The 26,635-nt window shown below is 52.4% G+C and overlaps 1 protein-coding gene across 2 annotated transcripts in view; it reads left to right on the top strand.

Annotated features, from left to right (window-relative positions):
* Positions 1 to 26,635, top strand: part of SYN3 (synapsin III) — a 419,516-nt gene that overhangs the window by 383,755 nt on the left and 9,126 nt on the right. For both annotated transcript variants that reach the window (XM_081082855.1, XM_081082856.1), the window contains one exon: positions 21,851 to 21,993. In XM_081082855.1, coding sequence (XP_080938981.1) covers positions 21,851 to 21,993 — 143 coding nt within the window. The remainder of the gene's footprint in view (positions 1 to 21,850; positions 21,994 to 26,635) is intronic.

Below are 26,635 nucleotides of genomic sequence, written 5' to 3'. Positions count from 1 at the left end.
CCTCTCTGTAAAAGATCAATAAAATATATATTAAAAACAAAAATAAAAACGTGACCTCCTGGTTTACAGGTTGACCCTCACCACTGAGCCACAGTAGCCAAGCCGTGCTCTGAGTTTGATGTGTGCTGCTGTCTTATTTAATTGGCACAACAGCTATGTGCGGTAGGTTATCTGCTTATCCCCATTTTGCAGAAGGAAAAACCAAGGCCCCGAGAAGCCCAGAGAGTGGGCAGGGTGGCAATGTCTGTTATCGTGTGCCCTGTGGCACTTCGCCCAGAGCCGGGCAATGGTGAGCGCTCAGAAAATGGCAGTGTTATTCATACGGTTATCTTCTCGCCACTGTGGGAAGGAAACGCAGGACAGGCCTGCAGAGAGCAGAGCCAGGCCTATTTCGGAGCCCTGTGTATATACAGATGTGTATATAAATGCCTCCGTGTGTGTATACACACATATCACTAGACCCGGCCCCGGTCTGTTGCTGCTTTTTATTTTTGGCTCTGCAATTAGGCTTCTCAAGTGCCTTTTGATCTTACCCCATTCTCCAGCCCTATCCCACGCCCACCCCATAATTACTTTATAAATAAAGTTCTTCTCCAAAAGTCCATCTCGGCCTCCTTGCCTTTGTTCTGCTCTGGGAAGTAAATTGTGCTGCTGGCCCTGCAGCCGGAGGAGGTTTATTCTTGCGGAGAGAAGGGGAACTTTTATTTATTTATTTTTTTGCTATAGCTCCTCTGGCCTGTTCCTGCCCCAAATAAACAAAGCTGCTATTCATTTTGGCATCTCCCCGCCCCCCCACTCTGTCGTGCCCGGAGCCATTTTATCAGCACAGCCCCCCTGGGCTGTCCCTCTGAGAGGCCGGAACAGCACATGAGCAAGTTCTGAAAGTGAGTGCTGGGAACACAGCACCCCCCTGGAAGAGGCCCCAGGGGGGGGACTGTGGCTCTCTCGGTGAGTGTAGGAGCAAACGCTGTGTTTCAGGTCGTGGTCGGAAAGGGCTGGCGGCTCCCATGTGGGCTCGGCAGAAAGCGCCCGCCAGCCCATGCGTAGTCTGTGGCTCAGGGGCAGGGAGCAGAGGCAGCTGGAAAGAAAACTTAGTGGCCCTGCTCTTCTTGCTGCCCCCCCTCACTAGCAACGCTGCCTCCGCCTGCGCCCCATGCACCGGCTCCCACGCATCCGGCTGAAGGTCTGGAGCCCCGCCTTCCACCCGATGCTGCCTCAGCAACGACCAGGCTTTGCTCTGTGGCCGCCTCTGAGCCCTCTGCCCAGTGAACTAAACGCTCAGGGTATACACCATGTGCACTGTATACACCAGGTCCGTCGGCAGCAGCTGCAGATGAAGGCAGAACCAGAGTCCCACCCAGCTGGTCTCTCGCGCGAGCCCACCCCCCAAAGAAGGTGCCCCCGAGGTGTCTCCCAGGGCTCTCAGGACCCCAGGGAGTCCAATTTGAAAACCACTTTCTTGTGTCAAAAGAAACCATGGTTGGCATCCACATGTTCGTTTCTTCATTCAGAAAATCGTTCTCAAAACACCTACTGTGTGCAAAGAGCAAGAAGTACAGTCGTGATTCCAACAGCCAAGCCCCTGCCCTCAAGAGCTCACATTGTGGGGAGTATTGACAACTACAGGGTCATCTGAGACCGTGAGCAGGAGGCAGGGCAGGCGGCAGGGTGAAGTCGCAGAGCGTGAGGAGGGCGTGGAAGCTTGGGACGGGGTGGTCGGGAGAGGCCACGAGCAGGATCCGGCTCCGTGAGGATCTGCAGAAGGTGTGCGGGCAGAGAGAATAACAAACAGCTGCAGAGGCCCCGAGGCGGCCTTGAGCTTGGCGAGTTCTAGGAACTGGAAGAGAAGCCGAGGGGTTGGTGGCCGGGGATGAGGCCGAGAGATAGCAGGGGCCCAGGCTTGCTGGCCCTCACAGGGGCACCGATAGGAGACTGCAGGGGCATGGGAGTGGTTCAGAGGCTGTCGGCACCCACCCACGATGGTGGTTTTGTTCCCTGCACACAGTTCTCCCTCATACAGCAAAGGCACTCCGAGGAGGAGCCGCAAGTCCTCACTTCTGAACGGTCCCTCCTCTCCAATGAAATTGGAAATTATAGGCAAAAAAAGTACTGCTTGACCGATGTGGCTCCGTAGTTGAGTGTCGACCCAGGAACCAGGAGGTCACCTGCCCAGGTTGCAGGCTCGATCCCCAGTGGGAGGGGTGTGCAGGAGGCAGCCGATCGATGATTCTCTCTCACCATTGATGTCTCTATCTCTATCCCTCCCTCTCCCTAAAATCAGTGAAAACACATTGCAGGGGGGAGGTGGGGGGAGTACTATTATGTTAGCTGTAACTTTATTCCATAACTAATGACAACACTTACCACACGTCCACCAGGCGAGCACAGAGGGTCTGTGATGAACGTGGTCTGTGTCAGCCTCAGCACCCAGCTCTCCGTTCCAGTGAGTGTCCCTGCCCAGCCCGGTCGTGGGAAACCAGGTTGCACTGCACCTTCGGGTGACCCCCAGAGAATCCACGTGGAAGGGGAAGCCTTCCTCCGAGGGCTTCACAGAAAACTGCCCAGCAGCCCAAGTAAATGTCCATCAAACATTTGAGTGTGGGGTTTTTTAGGCGGGGAGGGTTGGATGCTTTAAAATCAAGCTTTTAAGTCTTGTATTTTAACAAAACAGTAATCAAACATGTGTTGCAACACTTCAGTTCCTCCCATGGAACATTGAAAAACAGGCAGCATGTGCTGTCTTCCAGCCAGTGGTGTGCTGGCCGACTGGCTCGCTGGGCCGGGGAACAGCCCTAATTCATAGTGGTTGCCAATTTCTGGGGTGTAAATACTTCTACTGTGGACACCTTCATGCTGACAATGCTTTAATAACCGGCTCTCGACATTCCCAAATATTTAACCATTGCCTCTCCTGAGCCGTGGGGGCCGCTCCCAGACACCTGTTTCCAGCCCTCGGACGTAGTTGGTGTTTCAGGTGGAGCCCCCTTGAATGCCATCACCCAAACCCAGCACCACCGTGGCGCCTGAGTCCCTGGGACCATTGCCTGGAGCCAAGGAGGAGCAGTTAGAATGGGGTGGGGGCAGGGAGCAGAGGCACTGGAGCTGCCTCCTTTCCCCCAGTTCTGTTCTCAGAAATGGCCAGAGGGTGACCCCTCCTTAAGCCAGGTCCTCCCGAGCCCACCTGTGCTTTACAGGACTCAGATCCTACCTTGGGAGGTCATCCTTCTAAACCAGTTGAAGTATCTTCATCTTTAAAACCTTCCTCGTCTTGCCCAAGCATCCTGCCCCCTGCCCCCTGCCCTCCTGCCCTCCTGCCCTCTTGCCCTCCTGCTCCCTGCCCTCTTGCCTTCTGCCCTCTGCTCTCCTGCCTTCCTGCCCCCAGCCCTCTTGCCCTCCTGCCCTCCTGCCCTCCTGCCCTCTGCCTTCCTGCCCTCCTGCCCTCTGCCTTCCTGCCCCCTGCCCTCCTGCCCCCTACCCCCTGCCCTCCTGCCCCTGCTCCCTGCCTTCCTTTGTTCCAGCTCTGAACCTAGCACAACTCTCTCTCTGCACTATCTGACTGACTGTCAGTGTTCGTGTTCTGGGCTGGACCCTGAGAGAAGAAAGCATGGTTGGAGCCCCAGGACCCAGCATAGGGCCTGATAATTTGTTAATTTACTAAACAATGTTAATGAGCCCCTCCCATGTGCCGGGCAGTGTTCTGGCCACTGAGATTACAGTGGAGAACAAAACCAAGGCCCTGTCTTCATAGGGTTGTTGATTCTAGAAGACAGTCAGTACATATGAAAGTATTGTCTCTCCCAGCCAGTGTGGCTCAGTGGTTAAGTGTCAGCCTATGAACCAGGAGGTCACAGTTCGATTCCTGGTCAGGGCACATGCGAGGTTGCAGGCTTGATCCCCAGTAGGGGGCGCGCAGGAGGCAGCCAATCAATGATTCTCATCATTAATGTTTCTATCTCTCTCTCCCTCTCTCTTCCTCTCTGAAATCAATTTAAAAAGATATTTTTTTAAAAGAAGAAGAAAGTATTGTCTCAGAGTCCCTGTGAACACTGCTCTTAGGAAGGCCAGGAGAGGAGAGCTAACTCTAGTATAGAATCTGAACATAAATAGGACCACCTTCATAGTCTGTTACTTATTTATTTACTAGAGGCCCGATGCACAAAATTCATACAAGAGTAGGCCTTCCTTCCCCTGGCACCAGCTTCCTTCTGGCACCCGGGACCCGGGCTTCCCTCACAGCCCAGCTATGTCCGGAAGGATGTCCGGTCTAATTAGCATATTATGCTTTTATTATTATAGATTTATTTATTTACTTTTATGGATTTCCGAGAGGAAGGGAGAGGGAGAGAGAGATAGAAACATCAATGATGACAGAGAATCATTGATTGGCTGCCTCCTACAGGGGATTGAGCCTGAAACCCAGACATGTGCCCCTGCTCTCCACCCACCCCTGTTACACCCACCCCACCCCCTGTATGATTCCAACTCTAGGACAGTCTGGAAAAGGCAGAACTACAGAGACAGTAAAAGGATCAGTGGTTGCCTGGGGTTTGAGGGGAGGAGGAATGAACAGGCAGAGCACGGAGGGTTTTTAGGGCAGTGAAAGTATTCAGAATGATACTATGATGGTGGACACATGTCATTATACATTTTTCAAAATCCATAGCTTTATAGTCTTTTGACTTTATTTTTTAAGTATGACTTTGGGATGTTTGAAGGCCTACTAATGTACTGTTGTCATAGACCAGGGGTTGTAGGAAGAGGCTGCTGGCTACATATTCATCCACTGTAACCCATTCATCTCTTAGGTGAGGTGTATCACAGGGTAGGCGGCTCTGGGAGGAAGGAAAATACGTGGTGGTAAGCTTAAGATTTCCTGGAAGACGGGGCCTACGGCTCTGCCCCCCAGCAGGCAGGGCCCTGTGCGAATCTAGCTCCTGGGAGGGGAGAGCTCACAGATTAGTCCAGGGCCAGCCACCCCACTGCCCTCTGGGCATTCTGGGCATTGAGCATCAGAAGGAAAAAGAAGATGGTAAGGGGCGGGGGCATAGAGCACCTAAGCTCTAAGGATGGAGTGGACCGTAGTCATGATTTATAACAACCCTACAGGTCACCTGTTCTGTTATTGATCCAACACTTTTAATACAACTCACATACATACACACTCTTCCTCTCCCTCTCCCTCTCCCTCTCCCTCTCTCTCTGCTTAAATAAATGTGTTTTGGAATGACATTTTGTAGCACTAACATAAATTATGAGTTTTATGGGCCAGATCATTTTCCCTAGTACACATTGAAATAAGTATCTGTTAACATGTGAATGTTCCCTGTGAACCCCCTAAGTCATCCAGAGGGCTCCTCGTGTCACGCCCCGTGGCTCGCTGGGAGAGAGAAGCCGGCACCCCTGGTGCTGAAAGACTTGGAGCCAGTCTTGGTCCTTGATTTATGAGGAGCCCCGGGCAGGTCGCCTGCCCCTCCCCGTGTGTCACTTGCCTCATCTGCAAAATGAGAGGGTTGACCAGATGCCCCCTCAAGTACTTTCACACTCTGAGGTTCTGATTGTTTGTTCTGTAAATGTAGTCATTACAGGCGGCACACACATAGCAGACTTCTTGACCCCTGCCCTCTCCCCTCCCTCCTAAGCTTCCACCCACCCCCTGTTACACCCATCCCCCCCAGCCCCCACCCCCACAAGGCAGAGCCACCTGGGAGAGAAGCCTGCACAACCCCAATGCTAAACAAAAATTTTTTTTATTAGAAGACAAACACCCCAATGTTTTCCAACCTCGGCACGGTGCTCTCACTCCTTTAACTTGGTGAAGTAAGCAGTTTCCTTTGCCAGGGAGTCCCATCCCAACACACACACACACACACACACACACACACACACACACACACAAAATTGCTTTCTTGTTTTTGAAAAATGTTTACAATGACCTTTACGATCTCCATGTTTCACTAGCGAGCCAGAGAGACAAGGAGTCTGTCTAGCATTCCCTGGCAGGGCCCGGCAGCCGCCTCCTCACTGTCTGGCTGCAGACACACTCCGCCCTGGTCTGTAGGAGCGTCAGCAGGTTCCAGCCGCCCCTCAAGGGCCATGTGTGGCGGGCGGGGGGTTAAATGCCACGTTTGATCGCCCGCAGAACCTGCACATGGGCACAATCAGGTACCACATGGCCGTACCAGTTACCCTCCGCACGGCCCCCATTAAGACCACTACGGACAACAATGGCTAGAGAGGCCCTCGTGCCCAGGAAATAGAAGCCAGCAGCGCCAGAGAGTAAAGGAAATAGCTCGAATTCTATTAGTGTGTGTCAGACTTACGAGATCTCTACATACCTTCTCCATACAGGTGCTTCTAAGCAGCAACAAGCCGCTAACATTGGCTGCTTTGGGCCAGGCACTGTTCAATGCTTACCTGGTTTGTCTCACTGGATCTTCGTAGTAACTGTGGGAAATGTGCTATCGTAAAGCTCATTGTACCGATGAGAAGTTACGAAGTTTCCCAAGGTCACAGAGTGGAGGGAGGAAGAGTTTGGTAGAGCCCAGATCCTTGTCCATGGATTTCCACAAACTCGGCCTGATCAGCTTCAGGAGGCCCCTAAAAATTCAATCAAGACAGTAATACATTCTCTGTATTCTACATGACACTCTCCCGCTTGCCTTTCAAAGCGCCTGCGAACTAGCTGTTTCCTCCCCAAGTATTACCTCTCTGTCTACCCGTCTGTCTGACCACCTTCTTATCCAGCTGCTTATCTATTCTCCACCTCCCCCAACTCCAAAATTCCCTTGTCCCTGTCTTGTTTATTACCATATCCTCAGTGCCTAGCACAGCGCACCCTAAATAATTAGAGACAATATGAATGATCAGATGCCTGGAATTAAATAAATAGCAAACATCCCAAGTGGTACAGAGGCCTGTGGGAGTTCAGAGGAGGAGGGAGACACTCCTAGGGGCTGGCGGGAACCAGAAAGGCGGCCTGGAGGAGGCGGCTGGTTTTAGGGCTTTCGTGGGTGAGTCCCTATCAGGTAGAGGAGCAAGGAGAGCTTTCCGGGGAGGAAGGAGACCGGAGCACAGGCTCGGAGGGCATAGGCGGGCAGTGCCCAGGGCCTGCAGCCAGGCTGCCTCGGAGCAGCTGGAAGCAAAGTCTGTGCTTCTAGCCCCAGGCCCCAGGAAGTCCCGACAGCTGCCCTCTGTCCTCTAGAGGAGCCTGAATCCCCCAGAGGACTTCACTTACCTGTGACTGTCTACAGGGGGTGGGCAAACTTTTTGACTCGAGGGCCACAATGGGTTCTTAAACTGGACCGGAGGGCCAGAACAAAAGCATGGATGGAGTGTTTGTGTGAACTAATATAAATTCAAAGTAAGCATCATTACATAAAAGGGTACGGTCTTTTTTTTTTTTTTTTTTAGTTTTATTCATTTCAAACGGGCCGCATCCGGCCCACGGGCCGTAGTTTGCCCACAGCTGGCTCTAGCCCCTCTGCAACGGGGGATCGTCCTCAGTAGCAGCTTCCTCCCACCCCACCTCCCCTGTGTGCAAAATGTCCACGGCTCTAGCCCAAGCTAGAGCTGACCAGTGAGGAGGGAGCGAGACAGGGAACCCGCGTCCCCAGGGGACTCCACAAACGCGTTCTCACTGGGGCTTCGTGGACTTGGGAATTTGGAGAAGTAGCAGCAGCAGGCTCTGGGCCCAGACAGTCTTCTCACTGCCTGAGGCTGTGTGACCTCGGGTTGGTCACCTGCCCTCTCTGAGCCTCATCATCCCATCCAGGGATGTGGAGATGCTGTTCCCCACCTCCACGATTTCAGTGCGTCCTGAGACACTGGAGAAGACTCCCACCACGGAGCCGACGCTGTGGCTATGAATGTACTACCTCCAGCCCCAGCGGGGCTTCTTGGCAAAGCTCTTAGAACCACCTAACCTGCTGCCTTTCCCATCCCCACTGTGGTGTTTCTACAGCTTCCCTGCTCTCGTCAAGCCCCGCGTCATGGGCTCATTGACGCTGGCAGACACCCTCTCACCGCCTTCTGCGCTCACTCCCTCCCGCCCTCTTCCCTGCCTCAGTGGCGTCTTTTCTCCTATTCACAGTTCATTTGACCTCTGAGCTCTGGCTCTCATTTTCGCCATATCCTCTGGGGCTCGCTACCTGTCCGTTCCTCTCAGCTCAGTTCTCAGTGCTGCTTCCCAACTGGCATCTCCTCAACATGATAAGTCACACTCGGATTTTAAAAGAATACGTATGTCTTCTCCGAGCCTGTATGCCATCCTAGTTTTTCAGCCAAGTTTCTTCAAGAAGAGCGTGTAGCTGCTGTCTCCACGCACGCACCAGCTCCCTACATCAGCCCCACCACCCCCGGAACCTTATCTGGCAAAGATCATCCATCCAGAAGGGCAAACCTAATAAAGTCTTCGGCCCCTGGGTTTGCTCCTTGGTCACTGGTGGCTGTTGCCCTGTCCCCTGCAGGCTCTGGGACACCTGCCTTCCCTGCGTTCTCTCCAACCAGACTTTCTGTGCCTCCTTTGCAGCCCCTGGTCCATGTGCCCAGGGGCTCCATCCTTGCCGGTCTCCTCCTCACTGTGGGCCGATTCCTCAAGCCTGTGCTGTCCAATGTGGCGGCCACTGGCCATGAGTGCCTGCTGAGCACCTGGCACGTGGCTCAGTTGAGATGAGCTGTGAGTGTGAAATGTCCATCCAAGGGCAAAGGCTTGGAGTTCAAAAAAAGAGCACCTGCCATATTTCATTCATAAGTTTTATGAAGATGAGACATGGAAATGATTTTTTACATGTATGTATCGGGTTAAGTAAAACAGGTTCTTAAAGGTGTTAACGTAAAAACATTCAACCCTGTAAAGAATTTTGGTGAGTTTATTTGAACCAAACTGTTGACAATCGCCAGGAAGCAGAATCTCAATGTATTGGGATAATGCTCCAGAGAACGGCAGTTTTTCACCTTGTTTTATATGTTACTAGAGGCCCGGTGCATGACATTTGTGCACTGGGGGTTGTCCCTCAGCCCGGCCTGCGCCCTCTCGCAGTCCAGGACCCCTCGGGCGATGTCTGCCTGCTGGCCCGGAGCAGGCCTAAGCCAGCAGTCGGACATTCCCCGAGGGGTCCTTAGTGCTGCCGAGGAGGCAGGAGAGGCTCCCGCCACCACTGCTGCACTCACCAGCCGTGAGCCCGGCTTCTGGCTGAGTGGCGCTCCCCCTGTGGAAGCACACTGACCACCACGGGCAGATCTGCATTGAGCGTCTGCCCCCTGGTGGTCAGTGCACATCATTGCGACTGGTCGTTCCACTGTCCAGTCAATTTGCATATTAACCTTTTATTTTACATTATAATCAAAAGAGGAGACATAAGTGGGTTACATGAAATCCATTGGTGGTAGATTAAAAAGGCAGGAGAAAGCAAAGCGGGGAAACCTCTGGATTGAAAAAAAAGTAAAATGATGGGCACATACTTCTTTTACTGAGGTGAGCACAGGATAGTTAACAGTCAACAGTTAACACAATAACAATGAGGGGACTTGTGGTCTCTGCAGAACGGTGCCTGTGCTTCGAGGGGTCCAGAAAAAGGAGAATTACTCTGATGTGCCAACGATATGTTATCGTAGATGCAGACTCAATGTAGGTAAAGATTGACCTTTGTTAGGAAAGATCCTAGCCTGGGACATGACTAACCACCATAAACTGCTCTTAAAGTTTTCATGTCAGACCATCCTTGTGGTTACTTTAGGTCTTTGAGTTTGCAAGACTGCCATGCAGCCCTTCCCTGAGCTTGTCATGTGGTCCCTTTTTCATCATTTCCCCTGTTCCTGTTTTCCTTTCTCATGTGGCTGCAAGTAAATGCATAATTACCCAGGCGGCTCTAGGGGCAGCAGTGCCTGGGACAAGCACACCCACCTGAATCAGTGGCGGCCCAGGCCACCCAGCCCTGTGCCGAGGAGCGCAGTCCAGGAGCCCACTGTGGGTCTGAAGCACAGCTCTGCCACTTACTCTCTCAGTGCCCTTGGGCGCGTTACGTAGAACAGGGCCTGGTGTATGGAAGGCACGCATGAAAGCCGGCCATTCTTACAGAGACGGCCTCTGCGTGTTTGTTTGTTGATCCTCACCTGAGGACATTGCTTTTTAGAGAGAGTAGAGGAGGAGAGACAGAGAGAGAGAAAGTTCGATGTGAGAGAAACTCGATTCCCTCATGGGAATCAAGCCTGCAATTGAGGTGTGTGCCCTAGATGGGAATCGAACCCAGGACCCTTCAGTCTGCAGGCCAATGCTCTATCCACTGTGCCAAACTAGCTAGGGCTCAAGGGTGCAATTCTGTAACACATCATCTGTATATTGTACTGTGTGTTCACCACCCCAAGTCAAGTTTCCTTCCATCACCATGTATCCCCCATTTTACCCTTTTCTACCTCCCCGCTCCTCCCCCCACCCCCCCCCCACCCCCGCCTTTGCCTTTGGTAATCACTCTTCTGTTGTCTGGGTCTAGAGCAGGGGTGGGCAAACTTTTTGACTCGAGGGCCACAATGGGTTCTTAAACTGGACCGGAGGGCCGGAACAAAAGCATGGATGGAGTGTTTGTGTGAACTAATATAAATTCAAAGTAAGCATCATTACATAAAAGGGTACGGTCTTTTTTTTTTTAGTTTTATTCATTTCAAACGGGCTGGATCCGGCCCGCAGGCTGTAGTTTGCCCACGGCTGTCTAGAGTTTGCATTTTCCTGCCTTTCTCCTCGCACTGCCTCAGGTCAGCTCTGCATCACTTCTGGTCTGAGCTGCAGCCATCACAGCCCCCTGGACACATGGCTGCTGAAGTGTGAGTCCCAAATCCCAGAACTGGCTGCATCACTCCTCTGCCTAAAACCCGCCCGAGCTCCGTGGGGTGCACGGGAAACGTCTGCAAGACCCACCAGGATCCACCACACCCTCCGGTCCCCTCTCAGCACAGGCCCCCTCGCACCCAGGGCTCCGGCCACACCACAGCCCTGTGTAATCCCAAACATGCCAGGCTGTGCCTTGCCTCCCTGTCGTTCCCGCCCTCTGTTATCTTCCATGAACGCCCACAGCCATGTCAGACTCGGCAGCACCAGGCTCGGCTCAAGTTCAAGAGTTTCCTGAACTTCTCCCGACCCCTTGGCCCCACCCCTCTGCCCCCGCCACTTGGCGCCCACACTGTGCCCGTGCAGAATTCTGCCGCCCCACCTGCGCTCACGCCTCTCGGTTGACAGGCCTGCTTCTCTCACAGACCATGCGCATCTCAGGGATAATGATGTGATGATGAATTTATGGAGAGCATGCTCGGTGCCAGCTCTGCCCGAGGCCTGGGCACGGGCTCACATACTCCTCTTATCTCCCTCAATCCTGAGTTGTACTCATAGCCACCTTATAGTTGAGGAGGCTCCAAGATATACCCTCCACCTCCCTACCCTGCCCCCCTCCCAGAGTTCAAAGCCACATGGTCTTCCTTCAGAGACCACATTGTTAACCTTGAGCTACTTCTTTTCTACTTGAGATATACTAGTGATTGACAGGTAACACTGTGCATGTTGGACGGCCGTGCATGTGGATTTGATACACTTGGGCATTGCAATGTGATAACCATCGGAGCGTAGCCAAGACCTCCATCACCTCACAGCATCGCCATTTCTTTTCTGTGGTGAGAACGTTCAAGGTCCACCCTCGGCAGCTTTGGAGAATATGATGCAGTGCTGTTGAGTGTAGTCAGTCACTAGACTGTGCATGGATTGGAACCCCAGGACTTAGTCAACCTCTGGTTATACCTTTGTACCTTCAACAACGCCTCCCAAATCCCCCACTCCCACACCCTGGGAACCACCACTCTACTCTCGGCTTCTATGAGTTTGGCTTTTTTAGATTCCACGTATGTGAGGCCACACAGTATTAGCCACTTTCTGTCTGGCTTATTTCACGTAACATACCGTCCTAAAGGAGCATCCATGTTGTGTCCTTCTTTCTTGCTGCAAATCACATCTTGTTTATTCGTTCATCCACTGACGGACACTTAGGTTGTTTCCCGTCTCAGCTAATGTGGTCAGTGCTGCCCTCGGTTTACTTTGATAACCTAAGCCAACATGGTTAGCGTTTTCTTTTTCCTTCGCCACTTATCCCCTCTGTGCTTAGCAGGGTTAGTTTTTGAAGCTAAGAGCTCAGAGAAGGACCTTGCCCTGCCCAGGGTCACCCCGGAGGTCCCTCCCCAGCCGGAAGGGGAGCCTGGGCCTCCTGGCTCTCTGTCTTTTTCTCATGTTGGGTTGTTTGTGTGTCCTTGCCGTGAAAGCCCAAGGCTGATGCCCTCCCGTCTCCCCCAGAACAATGGGAAGGAGGGACTCTGGGCAGCTTGCCTGCAGACATGTCCCGAAGCAACGAAATGTCCAGGCGGAGGTTGAAATAATAAACAAGGCTGAGGGAGCATCTGCTTTGTTTGCTTGGCTGAGTGTGTTTTTATTCTGAATGATCTGGAATTCAATCCTGCCTGGGAGGCACCAAGCCTTGCTTTAGTCCCACAGTTGTTAGAGCGTCGGGTGGAGCCGCTGAGCTGAGCTGTGCTGACAGGGAGGCAGAGCCAGTCAAGTCCAAGGCCGGGACACTCCGCGTGGGAGTCCAGACAGACGGGGTGCTGGGCAGAGACCTGGGAGAGCCGGGCTCTTTGTCAGAGCCTGTCACTGGGCGGGAGAGGGGGTCATTTCATGGTGAATAAATTATACCCCTCCAAGTCAACCGAGGTGACCCCAAAGGGGAGACTCATGGAGGGTTGCTCTGGACGACAACAAAGCAACCCTTAATGAGCTCTGCAAGGAGCCTGCGGCCCTCCCCTCAGCCCACGAAGCTGGCGGGTCCCGGGAGGAAGGAGGGAAAGGGCAGGAGGGCCCAGGAAAGTTTCAACAACTTTTATAAAACCGCTACCAAGGGTGCTCTTCGCAATGCATTGTGCAAGGCCCTTCCGGATGAAGTGTAAGGGGACAAGAACGTTGTTTCTTCGGCAGAACTGGGGCACTTCCCTCTGGCAGATAAGAGAAGCACTGGGCCTCAGGTGGAAGAAGCATCCAAGGTCATTTCCCGGCCTCGTGCTTGACTTTGCTCCTACAATCGGCTTTTCCCACCAGCCGGCCAGCTGCAGGCTTTTGTCTGATAAGAGTAAGGAAAAAGCAAACGTATCACCTTCCCACAAATAAAGACACGAAAGAATGTGGCTCAGATGGGCAGTTAAGTGGGCTTCCCAGCCCTGCCCCCCGAAGGAGACAGACTTACCCACATGACACAGGCAGTGCTGGTGGCCTCGGGGGCATCCCCACGTGATTGAAAACTTAGCATCTGGGAAGCAGAACAGATTACAGGCTGTTGGTGGGAATGATGGCTCCCAACGAGAAAGGAGAGGAGAATGGGCTGGGTGCTGGGCTTGCCCCATTTCTCCTCCAAACCTCCCACCCCCCACCCCCCATCCAAATACATCAATCCCCCCACCCCCACTCCCGGGAGGTGTGAATGACAATGGGCAGACTGGCCAGAGCGTTGCTCCCTCCACAGGAAGAAAACTGCTGGAGTTTGGAAATAAGAAATCTCCCCTAATAGCGTTCTCCCAGCCTAAAGGTATTCGCTGCTGAAGGAAGGGCCTTCAGAGTGGAAAATCTGGCCTCAGATGAGGGAGCCTGGGCAAGAGTGTCTTCCTGCAGGCACACCCAGGGCAGCAAGGCGCGTCTGGGCAGCCAGGAGCCAGTAAATGCACTCACCTGTATCAGGATTGTTTTGACTGCAAGTGATGGAAAATTCCACCCCAGATTGGCTTAACCAGGAAGCCTTGTGGACTAGCTCAGAGAAGTCCCCAAGGTCCTCGGCCACTGGCCTCAGGCTCAGCTCCATTCCTGGTGGTTTCCTCCGTCCCAGGCTGCTGCTGGTGGCATTCTGGGTAGTAGTCTTCGTTCTCAACATTCACATCCGTGGTGAAGTCGGATGCTCTTGTCCATCTGGCTGGCCCGTTTGTCCATGCGTCCATCCTGGGCCATTGGGAGAGGAATGCTGTGTTCTAATTGGCTTAGGCTCATCAGGACCCACCTCCCCCGTGCTGGCTCTGGCTCTGCTCTGCCCCAGGCAGGCCTGTGACTTGCTCCCCCACCTGCTGCAGGTGTCTGCTCAATGCCGACTTATCAGGGAGGCCTCCAACCAACCCCCTATGAAATGGCATCCCCACCCTGACCTCCAGTTTCCCCCATCCCCTTTGCCTAATGTGTGTTCCCCATAACACTCACCTCCACCTACTATGTCATAGCTGTACTTGTTCACAAGCTTCTCACCCAGTTCTAGCCTTGCGTCCCTGGTCCCTGCCACGGTGCCTGGCTTATCGTAGGGCCTCAGTAAATATTTATCGAATGAATGACTGGGCTTCAGAGTGATAAAGCCCTTGGTTACCATCTCAGCTCTTCCATAGCCAGCTGAGGCCTGCAACAATTCTATAACCTGGCTGGGCCACAGTTTGTTCATGTGTGAAGTGGGGAAAGACTAGTACTTACTACCTAAGGTTGTTAGGAAGACTAAGTCAATTCATATGTAGCTGTTAGGCCCGGCAAGTGTGGTTTAGTGGTTTAGTGTCGGCCTATGAACCAGAAAGTCACGGTTCGATTCCCAGCCAGGGCACACGCCCTGGTTGTGGGCTCCATCCCCAGTGAGGGGCATGCAGGAGGCAACTGATCAATGATTCTCTCTCATCATTGATGTTTCTATCTCCCTCTCCCTTCCTCTCTGATACACAGACACACACACATACACACACACACACCCTAGAGACTCAGTGCATGAAATTCATGCACTTGGTGAGGGGGGAGTTCTCTCAGCCTGGCCTGCACCCTCTCACAGTCCAGGAGCCCTCGGAGGATGTCCAACTGCTGGCTTAGGCCCGCTCCCCGCGGTGCCACAGAGGCGGGAGAAGCTCCTGCCACCGCCACTGCACTCGCCAGCCGTAAGCCCAGCTTCTGGCTGAGCAGTGCTCCCCTGTGAGAGCGCACTGACCACTAGGGGGCAGCTCCTAAGTTGAGCAGTGCCCCCCTGGTGGTCAGTGCATGTCATAGCGGCCAGTCGTTCCCCTGTTGGACCAAAACCAGCTCTCCGACATCCCCCGAAGGGTCTCGGATTGCGAAAGGGTGCAGGCCAGGCCAAGGGATCCCACTAGTGCACAATCGGGGCTGGGGAGGGACACGGGGGGGTTGGCCAGCCGGGGAGAGACCATGGGAGGGCTCCAGGGAGTGTCCAGCCCATCTTACTAAGTCCCGATCAGCCGGACCCCAGCAGCAAGCTAACCTACCAGTCGGAGCGTCTGGTGGTCAGTGCACATCATAGTGAGCAGTTGAGCGGCCTTAGCATATCATTAGCATACTAGAGGCCCAGTGCACAAAATTTGTGCACTCGGGGAAGAGGGGCCTCCCTCAGCCCGGCTCAGGATGTCTGACTGACTGCTTAGACCCGCTCCCTGCTTCTGGCTGAGCAACACTCCCCTGTGGGAGCACACTGACCACCAGGGTGCAGCTCCTGCATTGAGTATCTGCCCCCTGGTGGTCAGTGCACATCATAGCCACCAGTCGTTCCACCGTTTGATTGATTTGCATATTAGCCTTTTATTATATAGGATTACACTTTGATTGGTTGAACGGCTGACCAGACACTTAGCATATTAGGCTTTTATTATATAGGATGTCAGCACCTGGCACATAAAAGGCTCTCATTAAAAGTGCTGTTATTATCCATCATTGTTATTACAATCATCATTATTATTGATTCATGGGATGAGTCACACGGTCCCCACCCAGTGCCCCATCCCAGCCCCCAGCCCCCAGCCTCCTCTCCAGCCAGGGGCGGGGAGGGTGATTCAGGTGGTGGCAGCCTGCCCTGTGAGTCAGCCCTGGGCCTCGGCCATACAGGGTCCCCTGGCACAGGCTGCCTTGGCCAAGGGGCCCTCGCGTGAGTCATTGGGGCCACAGCTCCAGCTGGGGGATACCTTGGCCGTGGAGTTTGGCGGCCGAGTGTGCACCCCCCTCCACCCCCAGGTCCTTCCAGGAAGAGGCTGGGCACCTGCCCCGTTGTGTCTCAGCAGCCGCACTTGCCAGCGAAGTCCATCTGTTGGTAGAGCTTACAAATGCACCAGAGGAGGGTGAGAGGGGAAAGGAAAAGGATGAGAGAGGAGAACTATGAGGAGAGAGATGCCTCCATGCTTTGCTTTCAAAGCAGGACAGTGTCTTGAACAGGCCTGGAGTTCAGAACTCACTGGGCCTGGATTTGGGTCCCCATTCCTCCCTGACGAGCTGGGCGGCCTTGGACAAGTCCTTCACTCCTCTGAGTCTGCACTGTGAAGTGGGAGGACAGCATCTCCCGCTCAGGGCTCCTGGGAGGACTTACTGAGGGGACCCATGCTGTCTTCAAGTCCCAAACCCTTCATGGAGCTTTCTCAGATCTGCCTGGTAAGGTCTCTGCATTTCGGCCACTTTCATAAAAGGAGAGGGGGCATCCCTTCCCTCCCTGTGTTCCTCCTAACTGCCCCTCCCCTCTCCTGCCCCAGAAAGGGAAAGGGCCAATCTAATTCAGCCTCTCATTGCAGCGCTTTACTGAGCACCTGCTGCATGCTGGGTACTGAGCACTGGGTACAGACATCGTGGGTGAGGCCGACAGTGTACAGATGAGCAAATAGATACAGAACTATAATGTGACTCAGTACTAAGCAGAAGACAGAAAAGCATGAGGGAGCTTTTGGAGGAAACCTCAAAGGTGGTGACATTTCAGTAAAGACGTGAAGATTAAGAATGCACTGCCATGCAAGGGCAGGCGGGAAGAACCTTCCAGAGAGAGAGAACAGCATAAGCAAAAGCCCAGAGGCAGGAAAGAGTGGGGCTCAGGAGGCACTGGGAGCCCAGGATGCTGAGTGTCCCAGGCCAGGGCCGAGTGGCGTGAGAAAAGGGGCCAGGCCGTTTCGGGGGTCACCTCCCAAACTTCCCGCCCCTCGAGGATCACAGCCTGTACTGTCTACTCCCACAGCCTCCCAGAAATCGTCCCCTCGTAAATCTGTTCCCGTTTTATAGTTGTTTACAGAGGCAGGGCTTGTGGGGGTACACTGTGGCCGGAAGCCCTGCGGACTGTTTGTGAAGATGAAATGAGATCAGACAGTAAACCGTGTATTTGCTTGGTATTTTCATCTGTCCATTCCATTCCACTTCCTGGCACATAGTTGGTGCTCATTAAAAAAATAGGTAAGACTTCGAGAAGGAAGGAGTGAGAAAGTACTGAGACACGTGAGGCCCCATTTCAGTTCTTCCTCCTCCCCATAAATGGTCACCAAAAATGTTGGAGTGGAGTCCATCACCTCAACTGTGAAACCTTCCCTACTCCCTTTCCCCCCCACCCCCATGTAGATCAGGGTCCCTCTCCACACCCACGGCCGCTGTGCTGGCCTCTGTGGTGGCATTGTCACCCTTTACTGCATTGTCTGTCTGTCTGTCTGTCTGTCTCTCTCCCATGGAGCTCCTCAGTGACAGGGACTGTACCTTAATTTTGTGTTTAGTACAACACTTTAGCACTTTACTTCATTGCAAACATGCTTAAGGACTACCCTAAATGGTGAGCTTACTCTCACCAACATGCTTTGCACTGAGAGCCTGGTGAACCAATCTCCAATAGAATTTGTACCATCTTAACAAGTGTACTAGCCTTTGTTGTTGTTTTATTTTATACTAGAGGCCAGGTGCACAAATTCATGCACTGGTGGGGTCTGGCTGGCCTGCCCCAATGGGGCCCATAGGACCAGGCCAGCGGGGGGAGGGGCTGCGGGCAATTGGCTGGCTGGCCCTGCCCCAGTTAGGGTGTTGGGGGCCGATCAGGGGTGGGGCTGGCCAGGGGGAAGGGCTGTGGGCAGTTGTCCAGCCGGCCCTGCCCCCAATCGGGGTGTTGGGGGCCGATTGGGGGCCAGATCAGGATGGTTGGCTGCTGCAGCGCGTGTCATAGCTACCAGTTGCTCTGGTCATTCTGCCGGTCCAGGTGCTGGGCTTTTATATATATAGATTTTTTCCATCACCATTTATCCCCTCTATGTCCTTTCCCTCTGCATTCACCCTTCTCCACCCCCTCTGTGTCCATGAGTTCTTTTTTTTCTATTTTGCTCAATCCCTACACACACACACACACACACACACACACACACACACCCTAACACCTCCAGAGCTGTCTGCCTGCTCTCTATCTAGGAGTCTGACTGTTTTGCTTGGTATTTCAGTTTGTTCATTACATTCCACATATGAGTGAAATCAAATTTTCCTTAAGTATGGGCTGGTTGCACCTATAGACGGGTTTATTAGATACGCTGCCCCGGGGAGTTCTCAGACCCATGGTTGCCATGAGAACCAGGTAGGCTTTTTCTCCCAGGGATACTGCCCAGAGACTCCTGTTCTTAACTGCTAGGGGAGGGTGTTGGGAGTCAAAACATTAGGTCCCTGGTTCCCAAACCCTGCACCGCAGTATATTTTAAATTTTCAAGAGAAAAAACAGCTCTCGACACCTGTGAGACATGCAGATCACTGGCCGAGGTAGCTCCCTGTGTCAGCCTTGGATCACAACCTGCTCCTTTCAATGGCGCTGCATCTTGGCAAAGCTGGGATTTGGGTGCTGGCTGTGCAGAAAAGCAAGAACCATGTGCCAATCAGCAGGCACTAGGAAATGCGGGCGATGGGGTCCGGCTAAGTCTGTGGTTTGAGAACTTGTGCTGTGCCCACCAAGCACACACATTCCATTAGTAAGTAATTCTCGTTATTTAAAATGAAATAAAAACATTATGTGTATTTTTTTAAATAATTACCAAGTTGTCCTGAAATAAATATTTATCCAGCAATTTAGCTCTAACTACTTAGTAGATGGAAGTGCTTGGTATTTCTCTTGGCCTAGGAATGCCATGAGATAATTCTTGAGATGGGAACCGTGAACCCAGAAAGTCTGGGAACGTCTACATTATTAGGTTATTAGCAACTTCCATTTACTTCTTCTCAATATATATATATAATTGATTTCAGAGAGGAAGGGAGAGAGATAGAAACATCAATGATGAGAGAGATCAGCTGCCTCCTGCATATCCCACGCTGGGGATCACGCCTGCAAACCCGGGCATGTGCCCTGACTGGGAATCGAACCGTGACCTCCTGGTTCATAGGTCGACGCTCAACCACCGAGCCACACAGGCCCGGCTCTTCTCAGCTCTCAATGCTGAGCTCGGGAATTGATTCTGAACTAAACAGCCCGAGAGTCTGGGAGCTGCAAGGCTGGTAAGCACCTATGGGGATAGAACATACGTAGCGTGTCCCTCTCCGCCCCATCTAACCAGGTTTTCATGAACAGATACCACTTCGGAATGCGCTGGATGCACATCTTCCTGTTATAAAAACAGAAAAACAAGCATCCATTTGTGTGCCAAGGTCATGGCTTTATCATCCCGAACTACGAGTGGCCTGAGTGTCCAGCTGGCCCTGCCGGCTCGTTCTTGCCAGAAAGAGAGACCACAGAGCAAGTGTTCTAAGCTATGGTTATTATTGTTGGTCCATAGCCACCCAGCTATTAGCTTATTCGTAAATAACCTGGTTGAGTAAATTGCCTCATGCACTTATCTTTGTGGGGGAAAAACAACTTTGTCTGGGCCGTCCCGCTGGGAAGAAGCACGCTCCGAACTTGGCCTTCTGTGGGAACCTGACGTAGACGGATCTGGACGGGGGGAGATGCTGGCCACACTTGCCCGGAATGTTTTCCAGGCTATTAAGATAGGGCTGTGGACTCCACTCCGTGGCTCATGTGTTTCTGTGTTGAGATTAATTTCAAACCGTTACCTGGGAAGGATCTTGGCCCCATTTCCTGTGTTCCCATCTGAGGGGAGATTGGATGGAAAAGCATGAATCCCCACTAACCTTTAGCTTCCATACGGTGTTAAGGCTCCGTTTTCTGTTAATGTTTGGGAGTCTGTTTTCAACAGGCAGCATCACCCCCAGGGCCATGGCCCCTCCTTTCCCTCTGCCTAGACCAGTGGTTCTCAACCTTCCTAATGCCTCGACCCTTTAATACAGTTTCTCATGTTGTGGTGACCCCCAACCATAAAATTATTTTCATTGCTACTGCATAACTGTAATGTTGCTACTGTTATGAATCGTAATGTAAATATCTGATATGCAGGATGTATTTTCATTGTTACAAGTTGAACATAATTAAAGCATAGTGATTAATCACAAATACAATATGTAATTCTATATGTGTTTTCTGATGGTCTTAGGCGACCCCTGTGAAAGGGTCATTTGACCCCCCAAAGGGGTCACGACCCACAGGTTGAGAACCGCTGGCCTAGACTCTGGTCACTCAGCTATTCCCGTGACTGGCCCCGGTATGCATTCTTTCAGCAAATATTTATTGAGTACCTACTGTGTGCTAAGCACTATGCTGGGTGTTCAGGTTATGAGAGGAAATGGTAACAATTAATAATAGTTATCACTTATCAAGTGCTTGTGATGAGCCAAGTGTTCTGATAAACCATTTATATATAGTATCTCATTTAATACTCAACAGCAATCCAATGTTCAACACTAACCCAGCAAGTTATCCACATTTGATATGGAGTAGCTACTTTGCATCAACAAGTTATCCACATTTTGCTGATAAAGAAAGTGAGAAGCCCAGCCAGTATGGCTCAGTGGTTCAGCATCGACCTATGAACCAGGAGATCACAGTTTGATTCCTGGTCAGGGCACATGCCTGCCTGGGTTTCGGGCTCAATCCCCCGTGTGGTGTGTGCAGGAGGCAGCCGATCAATGATTCTCTCTCATCATTGATGTTTCTCTCTCTTTTCCTCTCTGAAATCAATAAAAATATTTTTTTTAAAAAAAGGAAAGTGAGACACAGAGAGGCTAAGTAACTTCCCCAAGGTCACACAGCCTGGAGATCCCAAAGGCTGAGATGCTTGGCTGCCCGTGGCCTGAGAGGGGTTCCTGGCCTCAGGGCACAGTATGAGTGTCTCCATCAGGCCTTTGGCCTTACAGAGCTGGCCTTGTCCAGTGCGTGGGTACTCACACACACACACACACACACACACACACACGCACGCACTGCCTGCATACACAAGCATCACATACGACACACCACACATATAATACATAACACACATTGCATATACACACCACAAACTACACACACAGGTCCTCACACACAGAATCCACATGTGCACACCCTCGCACACACATACACACCCCCTGCTTTCTAACTGCTCTCTCTCTCTATCCCCTATCACACCCCTCCATTCAACCCTCTATACAACTGTTTGATGATTTTTCTAAAACAAAAATTAGGCTACTTTTTAGCTTAAACTTCTCCCAGGGCCTTTCCAGAGCCTTTGGGCTGAAAATTCTAGCCCCTTACTAAGCTGTTCAGACCATCTATAGTCTGTTCTCTGAGGACCCCCTTCAGCTGTCCCCCACCTTCCTGCCCCATCGGCCAGTCTGATCCCATTGCCCACCCCTCCCACCCTCCCCATGGGGCTCCTTCTGCCTCCAATTTGCCCTTCCTCAGGCCTCTCAGAGCATCCCTGCTGGGTAGTCCATCTGAAGTCACATTCATCCTTCCCAGCCCTGCCCGGCTCACCTCTTCTGTGAAGTCCCCTTGACTCCCCAGGGAGTTCCCTCCCTCTTCTGCAGGCGCAGGGGGACGACTGGTTCCCGTGTCTGTATCCCCTGCCAGGCAGGTGACCTCAAGGTCACTCTGTATGGAGCACTGGTCCTGGAGTCGGGTAGGTGCTCATGAACGCGGGTGGGTGGCACTCACCTTCTCGCCCTCCCACACAGATCAAAGTGGAAAACCAGCATGACTACCAGGACATCACCAGCATGGTGGCGATGGCCAGAACCTACGCCACCACCGAGGCCTTCATCGACTCCAAGTACGACATTCGCATCCAGAAAATCGGATCCAACTACAAGGCTTACATGTGAGTCCCTGGCGGGGGTGGGCGGGGCGGGGGGGGGGGTGTCTGGGAGGAGCGGGGGAAGAGAGTGGGGGGAAACAGATTAGTGATGCATGTCCAACCCTGTCTCCCCCGCCCCAGGAGAAGGCCCCATCTGCCCATCACTTTCCCCCTTTCCACCTCCTTTATGACCTTCTCTGGTCTGTAAACTGAGGGCTGACGGTCCACCCGGCTTATCCCAGGGTGGAAGTCTGTCTGCCCAAACGAGGGCTGTCCCCCCCGAGGAAGGAAGACACGGGCATGTTTGGGGAACTTCGGGTACATTCAGGTTGTGTGTCGTAGGAAATGAGATGGAGAGAAACTTGAGGACAGATCAAGCAGGGCCTCGAACGCTTCGCTGAGGTTGTGGATTTTCCTGTTCTCTGCCGATCAGAGACGTGGCGTGGTCTGACCTGAATTAATAAAAAGGTGGCTCTGGGCCCTCGGGCTGCAAAGGGGATTCCCTGGAGCCACTAAGGCCAGTTAGGAGACCACGTCAGGATTCTCTGGCTGCGAGCAACAGAAACCACACTTGACTAATTTGATGGAGCTTTTTAAAGGGGATTTATGAGAAAAACATGGATGTTCAGAAACTTAAAACAAATTAACAAAGTCACTCAGTTATCAGTTTCAGAAATATGAGGGTCCAGGGCAGCCCAGGGATCTGGGTAGCCAGAAGCAATAGACAATCTCCATGGCACCCCGACTGGGAAGTGAATGTCCCCTAATCACCTCAGGACTTGAGTTGAGATTGTGGTTCCACGGAAACAGCGCTGATTGGTCCAACTTCGGCCACAGGCTTGTGGTTAGAGAAAGTCAGAAAAGCAGCATGGAGAGTCCAGCAAGACGGCATGCGACAGGCGCAGGGGCATCCCCCAATGAAAACAGGGAAAAAGAGGGGGCAAGCGACAGGAAATCCAGCACATTCCCCCAGGGGAGGCACCGGCAGAGGGTGACTCACTGGGAGCCGAGGTGGGAGGCCCATCTTCAGAGCATCTCTTCTGCTCCGAGGCTGTCTGTCTCTCACTTTGGAATGTTGTTGTTGGTTCCACCTGAAATGATGAGACCCCAGAGAGCCACCCAGTGCCCGCGTGCCAAGCCTTTCGGAGCCCCGGCTGTGTGAATGGCGCCATGCGGAGGGCTGCAGGGGCCGGCGAGGGCAGCTGGAAGTCTCTATGTGCTTCTGCGCGGTGCAGTTTGTGCTCTAGGTCAGGGTCAGCAGACCACAGCGCACAGGCCAAATCCAGCTGCCACTTGTTTCTGTAAATAAACTTTTACCCATCATGCCCGGCCAGCATGGCTCCGTGGTTGAGTGTTGACCTATGAACCAGCAGGTCACACTTTGTTTCCCGGTCAGGGCACATGCCGGGGTTGCAGGCTTGATCCCCAGTGTGGGGCATGCAGGAGGCAGCCGGTCTATGATTCTCTCTCATCATTGATGTTTCTCTCTCTCTCCCTCTCCCTTCCTCTCTGAAATCAATGAAAGTATTTTTTTTTTAAATAAAGTTTTACCCATCACAGCGATGCACTCCCATCGATGCATGGTCTAGGGCTGCTTTGTACCACCTGGATTGCCTGCACCGAGGGTCAGCACATTGTTCTGCAAAGGCCCGGATGGTAACTGCGGGCCTTGCGGGCCGTGCAGTCTCTGCCGTTGCCTGGGAGGCTGGAGAAGGTGCAGGTAGTTGACCTATTTCCTCCAAAGAGATGGAGCCAGTTCCCAAGGAACACCTCGGCCCTGTCCCGCCAATCAGGCTCTTGCACCCAGGAGCCAGGCCAGACCTGTGGCCGCTCTCTGATGCCCTCGGGGTGATGATGTCCCCTCCTCCCTGCGCCCGCTGAGGGAGGGAGCATGCTGGTGCCGCAGCCCAGTGCATTCCTGAGGCCTCCGCCGCCCGTCATGGTATCACTTCCCTCCTCTCCTCGCTGTTCGAGTTTCCACTTGACATTGACTGCACCTTGTCCCAGTTCCTCTCCTTGAGGATTACCTCACTGCCGCATTCTTTATGCCCGGCCTTTCTTCCCTGACAGCCCCAATTTGTCATTCGTTACGGCGTTTCCTGGACCCTGAGCTGGCCCACATCCCAGGGAGGGGGTTCGTGGCAGACCTCAGGGGAGGACATCCTCTCCGCCCTTGCCCGCTCAGCCTCCTCCCTGGCCCACCTGCCGCCCTGCTCTCAGGCCTTTGCTCCTGGAGTGTCATTTTTCCAGGCCTCTCCGCAGAGCTAGGAAAGATACGTTTGTACCTTAACCCATTCCTCACACACCGGCGATCATTTCTATAACATTATCCGTCTGTGTCTAAAGCTAAGTGGAGTTCACATTGGTGCCTCCGGCTTCCATCTAGTCCCACAGGGTTCATTTGGCCTTCCCAGATTGCTTATCTAAACGTCCCACTCCAGCAGGGAGTCCTGGCTCCCACCATCCGCCATCTCTGCCCTTACGTGCAAATCCCACTCTACATGCACTTTGCAGAACCAGTGCCCCACAGCCCTATAAGAAACACGTTACCAATTGTGATATAGGGCTTCGTACAGTCCCTTTCGTACTGACTCGCCATCTCCACTCATTGCCAAGGTGACTTAGGTCGTCTCCTCCATCCCCGGCCCCACCTTCCTCCATGAGGGGGTCAGCGTCATACATTTGCAACCTGGACAGACAGACCCTTTTGTCACAGTCTAGGCTCCATCGTGCATGCCAGTAGCTGGATCACATTAGGGCCAACTGACTCTTTCCCCCAAGCCAGCCATGGGCTCTGCCGTGGCGAATCGTAGTTCAGAGCATGGAATTTCTCAGATATGGTTTGGTGGCTCTGCCACTAAGTGGGAATGATGATAAAATAATATCCGTCTTGTTAGGTTCCGTGAGGCTGAAAGAAGCCAGTGCTTATAAAGCCCTTAGACCCGTGTCTCGCACATAGAAAGCACTCATTAAATATCAACTCTCACCATCATTATCTTCTTGGAAGGAGAGCGGTCTGGCTCTGTTCCTGCTGCCTCTGGCATTTGAATGCCTTCTCTCATTTCCACTCACTGAGAAATCATAGTAGCGCCCATTGTACTAAAAGATTTGGGGGGCAGATTTCCTTTAATCCACACAGTACCCTGGAAGGATGGTACTTTAATGATTCCCATTTTACAATGAGATAATAAAGACGCAGGGATGCTGACCATAGTTATACAGCTACAGAATGCAGGGACCAAGGTTCAAACTCACATCCGTCTGACCCGAGTCAGTTCTGCCTCCTCTTACCCCAGGATAGATCCCACGATAGCAATCCCTACTCATCCTCCAGACACATCCCACTGGCTACCTTCTGCGGTCGCAGTAAGGACTCTGGTTTGGTCGTGGCTTCCCCAGAGCGCGTCTCTCCTTGTGTAGATCGATAGCCCCACCAAGCCTAGCCTCTGGTTTTAGACTAGTTCCCCCTCTAGGTAGTGAGAAGCCTGAGGAGGGGTCACCTCTGTACACCCAGACCACTTCCCAGGAAACAGGATGGCCCAGTGAGTCTTTGACAAATTGAATGGAGTTCAGTTGAGCTGAACTGAATGAAACTGAACTGATGTGAACCTTATCGATGTCTCTGTTTATCGATGCCCCTTGGTCATTATGACTCCCATTGGCCGCCATCTAGTCTTTTCTGTACTCTTTTCTCATTTAGGACATATTTTGTAGCAATTCCACCACCACCACCACCCCCCACCATCATCCTTTAGTCCCCACCACCTGCCTGCCCTTGGCCATAAAACAAATAGCTTTACCTCTGCCACTTTGTTTATAGCCATTTCATCTTTGCTGAGTACACATGAACCACTGGACAAGGTTTGTCTGCATTCTGCACACACAGTCCCTTCCTCACCGGCTCCATGCCAGGTCCCACTGGACATTAGGGGACGAGTTAACATGTCCCCTGTAAAGCAGTCATTACAGGTGAGAGAGCATTACTAAACACTGGTACAGGTGTAGTGCAGGAGGGTCTACTCTTGTTGGGGAAGGTGGGCTGCCAGGAAGTCACATTTCAGGCGAAACTTGAAGGATGAGTAGGACTTAGGGCGGCAAGGATGGAGACAAAGACTGGACCAGGCAAAGGAAAGGAGATGTGTGGAGGCCTGGACGTAGGAAAGAGCCATGGGCATGGGAGCACCCAAAGGGAGGTCAGGTGTTGCCGGGCAGAAAAGACAAGGGAACTGAGAGGGTGATGAGGCCAGAAGGCCCTCCTGGTCTTCACGATGGAAAAGTAATCACTCCTCTCCATGGGTCGTTTTCCCTACATTTGGGAGCTGTGAGAAAATCCCAGAATCCCCAGGGGTTATGCTGGCCTAGTTCTCAAAAAAAGAGGCCAAAGTTTGGGGGATTTCATTAGATTGTGTAGACATTTTTTAAATTTAATTATTAAACTTCAAAGGTAGCTTTGGAAAAGATACTAAGATCCAAGAAATACCCAAAATGCCAAGGTTGTGAGTTTGATCCCCTATCAGGGCACATACAAGAATCAACCAGTGAATGTACAAATAAGTAGAATAACAAATCTATGTCTCTCTTGCGCGTTCTTTCTCTCTCTCTCTCTCTCTTTCTCTCTCTCTCTCTCTCGTCCTTTCTCTCTCTAAAAAAGAATCAGTTAAAATTG

The sequence above is a fragment of the Myotis nattereri genome, assembly GCF_964212035.1.
Source record: "Myotis nattereri genome assembly, chromosome: 2".
Classification (NCBI taxonomy): Eukaryota; Metazoa; Chordata; class Mammalia; order Chiroptera; family Vespertilionidae; genus Myotis; species Myotis nattereri.
Note: the sequence above shows the minus strand (reverse complement) of the source record. Positions and strands in the feature narration are given on the sequence as shown.